Consider the following 12488-nt stretch of genomic DNA (forward strand, 5'->3'; position numbering starts at 1 on the left):
GTATGATCTACAGGCAACGTTAATTTGGATTGATTCAGACAGGATTGTCTTATTTAGGAGACTTAACGATAATCAATGAAACGTCTTAACAACTTTTTCATTGAAACAACTTTGATGTGTCCACATGGACAAGCCCGAACCTGACTTTCATTCAGAGATAATTAACGAAAGGATTTCGAGATCTGTATATTGTGTGTCTTACGTGTAATCCTCTCACAATATCATACAAACCATCATTTACTTATATTAACTATGAATATGGTGAGTTAAATCTCTATATAACAATGTAGATAAGGTCACGTGATACATATTATCACCGTATAAATGTCAACATTTGTCACAGGATGCCTTGTTGTTATCCATTATTCCACCTGCTCTCATGTCCTATGTTTTTATTCGACAAATACACAAGCATTCCGGAAGATTAAGGTGAAGATTTTACAGTTTTCAGAAATTGGATTTTGTTGAAAAAGAGCTGTGCGTGCCTTGGCCACTAATAGTAAAGTGAGGTACGTTCATGCCTATTCATTAAACAATGAGAAATCATATTGCATCGCCGTCGTGTATGGATGATCGATTCATGAACGCGTCACTAGATGAACACTGTATGTTATTCACACTGACACAAAATGACTGTACAACAACAGGTATACTCACTCGAATGGTGCTTTTCATGAAAAGTTTAGAAAACTCTCTATTTTTCACTATCCCAATCATTTCTTTAGCTGATTCGTTAGCGTTCACCAATTCTGCACTCGTCAAAATGCGGTGAAGTCTCTGCAATAAATACATTGGAAAATATCATGTTAGGATGATTGAGAACGAATCTCCTCAGAAAGCTGCTTGCATATTAGCCATCAACAACATGACCTTGATAATGTTATTATACATACGTAACATTAATTGACAATGATAAAACTTATAATTATGGTCATATACAAAGCTCTCCTATCTCCGTAGATTAGTTCATACTTTTCCAAATAAACAGGCTATTTTAGTTCATTGCGACGCCTTTTAATGAGATCCTATGGGACAAAATATCATTTAATTTAAGCTTATATCGCCAGGCTATTTTACACAATGATGTGTTGTTTATTTTAACGAGTTTCACGTCATAAGCATTGAAATAAAACATTCAATAGAATTGATACACAAATATACAATTATATTGCTTTTTACCCGATCGATAACAATGCATTCATTTGTAATTAATTATTATCGCATAAACATAAAATTTTACTACTGTAACCAAAGAGGAAAACAGCATATACCTGACTAGAACAATCCATTTTACTACTATAAACAAAGAGATAAATATATACCTGACTAAAAAACATCAACAAAGAGATAAATATATACCTGACTAAAAAACATCAGATGGGAACTCTTAACGCAACTTTTCGGGGATTTTTTCCTAAAACGAGGAACAAGATATCTGTAGATGGCATGTTCCACAAAACACAGAATGATCCCGAATACAATCCCTACTGACAGCATGACAAACAGCCCAGCATGATGGAGTACTTCTAATCGGGACTCTTCTGATGTTATTCTCTGTTTGTAGCACTCCGCATCAGCAAAATGTACGTCAATCAGATCGTCGATGTAACCAATTTCATGGTACTCCTTTATTTTCTCTGACAAGGGGATCTACATGAAGGAAAAATTGTTTTGTAGAGAGCTGGATACATAGACAACTTACTCCATACGGTTACATAGATAGCTTATATCGGTTTGTAGACAGAATATTGGAATGGAAAGTAGAAGGTGATTGATTATGAGATTGATAACATTCCACTTACAATATTCATATTCTGAAAGAACGGAACAGAAAGCAGACTTATTCGATATATCTATTTTCCACACTGACACGTCTGTAAGGGGAATTATGTTGTCTTATAAAATAAATTCATTCAATATATCCATTTTACACATTGAGTCGTCTGGAGAAGAAATTATGTTTTCTTATCAATTGAATTATTCTACAGAAGGTCTTACAGGAGTTAGAATGAACTTGTTTAACCATTCGTTAATGCTCCCGCGCTGCCATAAAACATAGCGCAAATTCTAACTAACTTTTCGCTTTATTCACATGGGAAATTTCGGCAAAGACTTAATCGATTTTAAAATCTTGGCATGGAGTCATTCCTTCTTGGATTTAGTCTTAAATACGCTTAACAATGTTAAATGTCGAAAACACAGTACAAGACTAGATTAAGTGTAGCAACTACATCACTGCTGGATGTGTGTAATAACCTGTTTTAAATGTAGCTCAGGGTGTGAGTAACGTGAAGTAACATCCGTATTTGACTATCGTTTGCTGTTTGTGTTATATGTTGCATTCCTATAACCACATAGGGTATACCTTTAAAGGCGAATCTTTAGCGATGCCTATCCCGTACCCGTCCTCGCCAAATGTTTGTGACAAGAGTCGGAGCTGACACTTCGGGTCTAAATTTCCTCTAGCATACTCTAATATAGGGTAGTCCCCTAGGTAGGCGTCTAGTTTACCGGCTCTGTAAAACAACAATGTACACAATTATAACACAGACAGACGAGCATGTCATTGTCATCCGTTATTCTTACTACATAGATGAAGTGCAAGTTCATATTCAATACATGTTTTACCTACAGTAAATTATCGACACATTGAAAACATTAAAATCGCTGAAACAAGGAAGGTCTCTAAAAGGAACAAGGAAGGTCTCTAAAAGGAACATGGAAGGTCTCTAAAAGGAACATGGAAGGTCTCTAAAAGGAGAAAGGAAGGTCTCTAAAAGGAGCAAGGAAGGTCTCTAAAAGGGACAAGGAAGGTCTCTAAAAGGGACAAGGAAGGTCTCTAAAAGGAACAAGTAAGGTCTCTAAAAGGGACAAGGAAGGTCTCTAAAAGGGACAAGGAAGGTCTCTAAAAGGAACATGGACGGTCTCTAAAAGGAACAAGGAACGTCTCTAAAAGGAGCAAGGAAGGTCTCTAAAAGGAGCAAGGAAGGCCTCTAAAAATAGCAAGGAAGGTCTCTAAAAGGAGAAAGGAAGGTCTCTAAAAGGAACATGGAAGGTCTCTAAAAGGAGCAAGGAAGGTCTCTAAAAGGAGCAAGGAAGGTCTCTAAAAGGAACAAGAAAGGTCTCTAAAAGGAGAAAGGAATGTCTCTAAAAGGAACATGGAAGGTCTCTAAAAGGAGAAAGGAAGGTCTCTAAAAGGAACATTGAAGGTCTCTAAAAGGAGCAAGGAAGGTCTCTAAAAGGAGCAAGGAAGGTCTCTAAAAGGAGAAAGGAAGGTCTCTAAAAGGAACATGGAAGGTCTCTAAAAGGAGCAAGGAAGGTCTCTAAAAGGAGAAAGGAAGGTATCTAAAAGGAACATGGAAGGTCTCTAAAAGGAGCAAGGAAGGTCTCTAAAACAAACAAGAAAGAAAGGTCTCTAAAAGGAACGAGGAACGTCTCTAAAAGGAGAAAGGAAGGTCTCTAAAAGGAACATGGAAGGTCTCTAAAAGGAGAAAGGAAGGTCTCTAAAACAAATAAGAAAGAAAGGTCTCTAAAAGGAACGAGGAACGTCTCTAAAAGGAACATGGACGGTCTCTAAAAGGAACATGGACGGTCTCTAAAAGGAGCAAGGAAGGTCTCTAAAAGGAGAAAGGAAGGTCTCTAAAAGGAACATGGAAGGTCTCTAAAAGGAGCAAGGAAGGTCTCTAAAACAAACAAGAAAGAAAGGTCTCTAAAAGGAGAAAGGAAGGTCTCTAAAAGGAACATGGAAGGTCTCTAAAAGGAACATTGAAGGTCTCTAAAAGGAGCAAGGAAGGTCTCTAAAAGGAGCAAGGAAGGTCTCTAAAAGGAACATGGAAGGTCTCTAAAAGGAGCAAGGAAGGTCTCTTAAAGGAGCAAGGAAGGTCTCTAAAAGGAGAAAGGAAGGTCTCTAAAAGGAACATGGAAGGTCTCTAAAAGGAGCAAGGAAGGTCTCTAAAACAAACAAGAAAGAAAGGTCTCTAAAAGGAACGAGGAACGTCTCTAAAAGGAGAAAGGAAGGTCTCTAAAAGGAACATGGAAGGTCTCTAAAAGGAGCAAGGAAGGTCTCTAAAACAAACAAGAAAGAAAGGTCTCTAAAAGGAACGAGGAACGTCTCTAAAAGGAACATGGACGGTCTCTAAAAGGAACATGGACGGTCTCTAAAAGGAGCAAGGAAGGTCTCTAAAAGGAACAAGGAAGGTCTCTAAAAGGCCATAAACGACAAGTAGCCACATACAACAGTGTGGTTATATCAACTCTAGGAAACAACAAATGTATCCATATCCGTAAATAAAAATAGCCCAAAGTCATGAAACTGTAACGATATAAACATATTACAATGTACGGGGCGAAATGACGGTTCGTGTTCTTATTGTGCTTAATAATCGTAAAAAAAATCTGTCGTGTATTCAAGTTCCGTGATTTAAAACAATGAGCAAAACAACGCCTTTAACAAACCGATTAACTATGAAAAAACTAATTTATCACCAACGAAACTACCTATTTCGAAAATCGAGGGATTTATCATCATCGTATTATGGCGTTAATGTATTTCTGACTATAATGATGTATTGTATAAGGTTGAGTGTGTCTGCAAACACTATAGGGGTGTTCTCGTGGTGACATTACCATATCCATATTCCGACCCAAAGACATGTGTTTAATCACGCAAACCATCCCTACGTAATGGCCGTTAGTACTCCGTCATCCTAAAGCTATACTGATTGATGGACCTACCATCGCTATGGCAATTGCCATATTACGACCAACATGCACGTGAATCACATATTTGTTACCCATATAACGAACAAGTGCAACTGTACATCATCCCGGAACAATAGTAAAGATCGTTATTTACATAATCATTCCCATGTTAACACTATGTATTCAAACAATCTGTTATTACTGTTGTGATCCTACAGCACTGCATACTCACATGAGAATACCCGTAAACGAATTCAACTCGAAATCGATTAAAAAAGAGTTAACAAAATATACAGGTGCACCGAGACCCTTCCAAAGACCTGTGGCTGATATTTGGTCGTCAAGGTCAATAACCACTTCATCTGTATCACCCATAGGTGGAAGACCTCTACCAGGTTTAAAATATCTAGTCGGATAAATCATAAAGCTTATCCATACTTTACATTAACCACAGGTGCCTGACTCGTTTTATAAAATAATAACATATAGAGTACATATAAATGTGAAAGGTTCTGAACTCCCCCAGGCTTGAAATCTGATGTATTTATTTCTAAGTACCGTAGCTTCGGTTGTTTTGGGTGGATGTTTTCGAAGTAGGACTTAAATTGAAGAGAAATGGTCAATCTTTAAAATAAGCCATAACATGTTGTCGATTTCTCGATATTAGTTTACGAAATCGGGCGTGAAACTTCAAAATCCCCTCGATTTGGTTAGTCGGACAAGTTGACGTATCGGGGTCACCACACTTTGACTCTATTGGACATAGCTTTAAATACGAAGTCCACGGGTTAATCAAGAGGTACGCTTCTTCAGATCACCGAATACAACTATTACATACACTTGCTTTATGTATACGAGCACCCTATCGACGGCCCCGGGACTTTTTATGCATACTGATAGCAGATTTTCCCCTTGAGAAGCCATGTTGTGTCAGCCACGGTAAACTTGAAAAAGCATTCTGATTGGTTATAGAAAATGTGTTTAACCAATCAGAATGCTTGTTCAAATTTACCGCGGCTGACACAACATGGCTACTCAAGGGGAAAATCTGCTATCAGTATGCATAAAAAGTCCCGGGGCCGTCGATAGGGTGCTCGTATACATAAAGTAAGTGTATGTAATAGTTGTATTCGGTGATCTGATGAAGCGTACCTCTTGATTAACCCGTGGACTTCGTATTTAAAGCTATGTCCAATAGAGTCAAAGTGTGGTGACCCCGATACGTCAACTTGTCCGACTAAACAAAATCGAGGGGATTTTAAAGTTTCACGCCCGATTTCGTAAATTAATATCGAGAAATCGACAACATGTTCTGGCTTATTTTAAAGATTGACCATTTCTCTTCAATTTAAGTCCTACTTCGAAAAAATCCACCAATACAACCGAAGCTACGGTACTTAGAAATAAATACATCAGATTTCAAGCCTGGGGGAGTTCAGAACCTTTCTCATTTATATGTACTCTATATGTTATTATTTTATAAAACGAGTCAGGCACCTGTGCATTAACAAGAACCTCAGCATTCTCTTTGACGGAAATCATTACATTGACACATCTTTATATTTACTAATAGGAATTGGGACACTGCAGTCAAGTTTGGTTTTATCTATTTGTTATTAGATGATGTTTCATACTCATGAATGGTTATCAGATAATTTCTCACACTCATGTAGGGTTATTACATAATGTCTCACACTCATGTATGGTTATTACATGATGTCTAACACTAATGTAGGGTTATTACATGATGGCTCACACTCATGTAGGGTTATTACATGATGTCTCACTCTCATGTATGGTTATTACATGATGTATCACACTCATGTAGGGTTATTACATGATGTCTAACACTCATGTAGGGTTATTACATGATGTCTCACACACATGTAGGGTAATTGCCAGGGTAATGGTACGTAGCTGGGCTCATATACAATACAGAACTGCCAGAGAGGCTGGATTTATATATACAAATTGATTCTCTTCCCATTAGGCTGCCGCACATTAATAATTCATTCTTGTAAGGATTACCTATACATATCATATGTGATCTATATAGGTTTAGATGTGTAAAGCAGGACAGGTAATCTACATTTTATGTCAAGTAACTAGGGTTACTGTCTATGACTTTTTTTTTTATTTATGTCCTATTTAGGATCATAACGGATTGATAACCTGTGTAGGAGTATATAAGACTGATAACCGATGTAAGAGTATATAGGACTCATAATATGTGTACGAGTATATAGGACTGATAACTTGTGTAGGTGTATATAGGACTGATAACCTGTGTAGGAGTATATAGGACTGATAACTTGTGTAGGTGTATATAGGACTGATAACCTGTGTAGGAGTATATAGGACTGATAACTTGTGTAGGAGTATATAGGACTCATAATATGTGTAGGAGTATATAGGACTGATAACTTGTGTAGGTGTATATAGGACTGATAACCTGTGTAGGAGTATATAGGACTGATAACTTGTGTAGGTGTATATAGGACTGATAACCTGTGTAGGAGTATATAGGACTGATAACCGGTGTAGGAGTATATAGGACTGATAACTTGTGTAGGAGTATATAGGACTGATAACCTGTGTACGAGTATATAGGACTGATAACCTGTGTAGGAGTATATAGGACTGATAACCTGTGTAGAAGTATATAGGACTGATAACTTGTGTAGGAGTATATAGGACTGATAACTTGTGTAGGAGTATATAGGACTGATAACCTGTGTACGAGTATATAGGACTGATAACCTGTGTAGGTGTATATAGGACTGATAACCTGTGTAGGAGTATATAGGACTGATAACCTGTGTAGGAGTATATAGGACTGATAACCTGTGTAGGAGTATATAGGACTGATAACTTGTGTAGGAGTATATAGGACTGATAACCTGTGTAGAAGTATATAGGACTGATAACCTGTGTAGGAGTATATAGGACTGATAACTTGTGTAGGAGTATATAGGACTGATAACCTGTGTAGGAGTATATAGGACTGATAACCTGTGTAGGAGTATATAGGACTGATAACCTGTGTAGGAGTATATAGGACTGATAACTTGTGTAGGAGTATATAGGACTGATAACCTGTGTAGAAGTATATAGGACTGATAACCTGTGTAGGAGTATATAGGACTGATAACTTGTGTAGGAGTATATAGGACTGATAACTTGTGTAGGAGTATATGGGACTGATAACCTGTGTAGGAGTATATAGGACTGATAAGCTGTGTAGGAGTATATAGGACTGATAACTTGTGTAGGAATATATAGGACTGATAACCTGTGTAGGAGTATATAGGACTGATAACCTGTATAGGAGTATATAGGACTGATAACCTGTGTAGGAGTATATAGGACTGATAAAATTGTAGGTGTATATAGGACTCATGATATGTGTAGGAGTATATAGGACTCATAATTTGTGTAGGTGTACATTTTGTATATAGGATTGCTTATCTATGTAGGAGTATACACATCTAGATGGAGTAAACAATATTACGATGCTGTTTGATCCATTTAACTTCAGTCTACTGTATCTATCTGTGACTCTGAATTGAAATATGCTACAACAACTAGAATAGCTTGTGTATCCTGTACGTTCTTTGTTAGGGACTGTAGTCCCTTAGGTTTGCGCCACTGTTCATGTCACGGTTCTATCCATTCGGATAGTGACACGGTTTATAATGTACGCATGTACTTGACATTTCTTTGAAATACAATATTATATGCTATTGCAACTCCTTATTTATACCTTATATGTCTTTCGGGCTATGTTAGTTATCCCAATCACCTCTAAGATACCAACACTGTCGGCCATTACCATCAAAGGACAGAACAAATGTATGGAGATGATTCATAATGTTATACCATTACAGTAATTGATATTTTTAAATTAAAAGGTGTTATCCGTGATGATAAATCATAAAGCAACTCTTGTGTAGATAATGCTAATTGATAAATTCACAGTATTCAAGGTAAATTTGATATAATTAATAGTATAAATATTATCACGAATGATATTTCATGAATTGAGAATGACAAAACAAAAACAATGATAATTCATAAATCAAAATTACTATTAATAATGATTATTTAAAATATGAAAATACAACTGATAATTCATGAACTAGTGGATCTAAACTAGGTAGAATGATGACATGTCTACAGATCAATCTTTTTGATTCAAGTTACAAAAACTGTATTTATATTCGTGCCAAGGTCGTAGATTGTAAATATGACACCGGAACTTCCGTGAAAGGTGTTTGATTGGGTTATCAGGACAGTAATAAGAATGATGATATATTAAACGATACACAATCATATACATACTCTTTTGTACTACTGTAAAAGTCATTAAGTCTTTATGATTCTATCTTTCCATTACTTAATTGTACACGCAGCTACAATTTGATACCGGTATAGTATTTACAAAGATATAACCCATTCCAGTAAATTATATCCAACTTTTCAATTTAATTCTGGTCGTCAAAATAACAACTGGTATTATATACAGTATAGATAATGTCAGTATTGATTTGAGGAATATACTCTCGCCATATTACTTCCCTTAAAACATATTTGCTCTTCATTTTCAATTGAATCACAAATCATTTCAATCACCGCGTGGGGATGCCCTGGAGCTGCGCGAGCCAAGCTCTTGGATCTGTAATCACTTCCCGCGCTTTGTTGCGGAGGCTGTGTCGGATGCGGAAGCTGCCTGACGACTACGGACGTTTATGACTTCAGAAACGCAATTAAGGATCCGGTGCTTCAGCCCAGCACCCAATTTGCATGCTAGTTATAGGCTTTTGGACAATATTAGTATAAAATGATTTCAATATTTGACGTGTTTCATATCACGCATGATGTTACATATAAATTGTTTTCGTTTTTGTGTTTTTGTTTTTGTTTGGTTTTTTGTTTGTAAAAGAGGTACACGTTTCACTGGCATTGTTTTCTTTTCAATATTATATATATATAAACGAAATTAACCTATCACCGGCATCGTTGTAATATATATATATTTAAATCACTTTACCCTATCACTGGCATTGTTGTTTTTATATACCGTATATATCACGTTAACTTATCATAGGAAATGCTGTTGTTGTTGGGTTTTTTTTTATTTTATTTTATGTTTTTTTTTTTTATTTTATTGTTTTTTTTTTAAATCATGTTCACGTTCATGTTGGTCTATAAAAGCTCAAACAATTATATTGAATTTTATTTTAGGTTGATCTCTAAACATAGACAACTAAATATATCTCAGAAAGTTGCTGTTGCTGTGAATAGAACCGATGCCATAGAAACCTACATATACCCGATTAATCTACGTAGGACCAAAAACGTTAGAAGAATATGCAAAATTCCAAAATAATCTATTTTTGATCACACGTTAGTTTGAAGACATGAGAAACTGGTTTACAAGTCGGTGTATTTTATAATTAACACCACCTCAGATTAATTAGAACAACACCATGCTGTTTTAAAAATATTGGCGATGCTCCAGAATAAAATACAATTTGTATTTGCAGACTAAAAACTAATGATTGGTTTGGTTGTTACTAATGTCATATCAACACATTAGGGTCGCTTAAAGACAGGAAACTAATGAAAACTCTTTGGTTTTGTAATGAATTAAAGGTATGTGTTCCTCAATCATGGAATGCATTTGTTTTACATTTTGCATTATGTTAATTGGATATTCCGCACAAATTAGGGTTTCACTTTTATTTCTTTTATTTCTTTTTTGTTTGTTTGTTTGTTTGTTTTGTTGTTTTTTGTTTGTTCTTTTTTACAAAAAAAATGCATTTAAGGATCTACTTATGTTCTTATGGAAATGTCATGCCTCAATTTACCATACGTATAAATTCTATACAGATCTAGGTATATCGATTAACAAACGTTCGCGCGGTCCCGATTGCGTCACAACAAGTTAGTGCTTTTAAGCCCAACAGTGTATAGGTATGGTTAAAATCGACAAGAAATGCGCTAAATACGCTATATTTAGGTGGTATAATTTTATATTGGGCGGAGGTGTTCCCACCAATTTCCCTACGGATATTTTGATACTGACAATGTCTTTAAAGATTCAAATGTAATCAGAAAAGTTCAACCCAGAATTTGCGGATCATTTAAGTGAAGCATTCACCTGAGACCAAATATCATTTGATAGTAATGTAATATTGTAGCCTGGTAGGTCCAGAAACAGTCATAGTCATATGATGTGCCCTTAAGTACCTTAAATCTTATGACTTGAACATTCGAACAGAAATATTATACTCTCAATTGTTAGGCTATATGTTATTTTCTAGTTGCTGTCAGACAGTTCTGATCCGGTCTTACGCGAAATGGACACGTACTTACATGTATTACAGTAGATAATCTGGAGATAAACGTGATTTCACCTCTATAGCATTACTATTTTACACCTAATTTAAATCCGTAGCAATGCTGCGTTCTCAAATTAACACAAAACTATCGGAAAGTTAACATCTAGACAAAGCCAACTCTCCTCCCTAATGCCAGGCTTCATATTCAATATTTCAAATGAAACGGTACCCGTATTTTTAATTCAAACGTTGTCGTCTTTTTATCTCGGTATAAACGTCTATAACAAATACTGTCTCAATTGTTTCCCATATTCAATATATGTCACGATCCTACAGATGATCTCTTGTGTGGAGGAGAGTTCAACCAATATAGCAGTCGACATGTCACACAAAACAAAATAAATGCTTATCTGTTCATCACCACATAAACATCAAATATTGTCATTAATGTGTCGTTCGCAATAATTTAGTCGTCTGGACAGTGGTAATATATCTTTGATAAGTAGTTTATACGGTGACATGTACTCTCTGTAAAATTTGACAGAAGACTAAAAACATACACGTTATTTGTCAATAGACTTCCGTATACACAACCTGTAGATGTACTTAATGTTTGTGCGTGACATTTGGATGACTTCACTTTGTCACCTTCATCAGACAAATGCTCAGAAAATCTCATATAAATTAAGGTGGGAAAGCGTACAAAATTGTAATCAAATCTACATGAGGTTTTGATGATACTCTTATATGCGATTTGGCTTTATTTAAGATCTAATTAAATATGTGAGGGAGCCTATGTACCCCCTCGTCTAGGTTATAGCCGGTCTACTTCGGCTTATCCAAACGGCTTTCTTCAACTGCCTGAAAAGGTTGCTCTATTTTGGTTGTGCCACATGTTTTGTTATTGCAGTTATATTTCTACCATATACAAGGCGTCGCAGTTCATGAGTCCGATTGTGTATAAACATTGTATGATCTCCTTTTCAGTTGCTATCCTTAGAACGTAGTAGCAATTTTCACAGTCTCCTTCTCTGTTTTTCCGTTTTTCAGTATATTTAATTGTTAGTGAAGGGTACGGAAGAAGCGGATTGATTCAGTTGGTGCACTATCGGTACAATAAGCTTGCATTAGTTATCAGGTAGTAGTTTCTGTAAATATTCTATTGTCAGAGATCAACATGCTGTCTAGTGTACGAAAGTCCTTCTTTTCCTTTTAGCCGGACGCTTTACTCTTGTTAACGTTTACATGACCGATCATATGTATCTATGAAAGTTTCTTGTTGACATTGATACCTTTATATAATGGACACAATATTATATATCTATGAAATTGCAAGATTGACGCTGATACCCTCATATGGGCCTACTTTGAGCTTCAACCATTTACTATAGTCAGGCTGTTCAGTCTAATGTGATAACACATACGTATAAACAACAACTAATC

The 12488-nt window shown here is 36.0% G+C and overlaps 1 protein-coding gene across 1 annotated transcript in view; it reads right to left on the minus strand.

The window, feature by feature from the left end:
* The window catches only part of LOC117326399 (glutamate receptor ionotropic, NMDA 3A-like), a 59346-nt gene that overhangs the window by 7728 nt on the left and 39130 nt on the right, over window positions 1-12488 (minus strand). Inside the window, exons 4-6 of the mRNA XM_033883146.1 lie at window positions 2366-2516; window positions 1360-1650; window positions 658-777 (exon numbers count right to left, since the gene is read on the minus strand). Coding sequence (XP_033739037.1) covers window positions 658-777; window positions 1360-1650; window positions 2366-2516 — 562 coding nt within the window. The remainder of the gene's footprint in view (window positions 1-657; window positions 778-1359; window positions 1651-2365; window positions 2517-12488) is intronic.

Source organism: Pecten maximus, chromosome 4 (genome assembly GCF_902652985.1).
Source record: "Pecten maximus chromosome 4, xPecMax1.1, whole genome shotgun sequence".
NCBI lineage: Eukaryota > Metazoa > Mollusca > Bivalvia > Pectinida > Pectinidae > Pecten > Pecten maximus.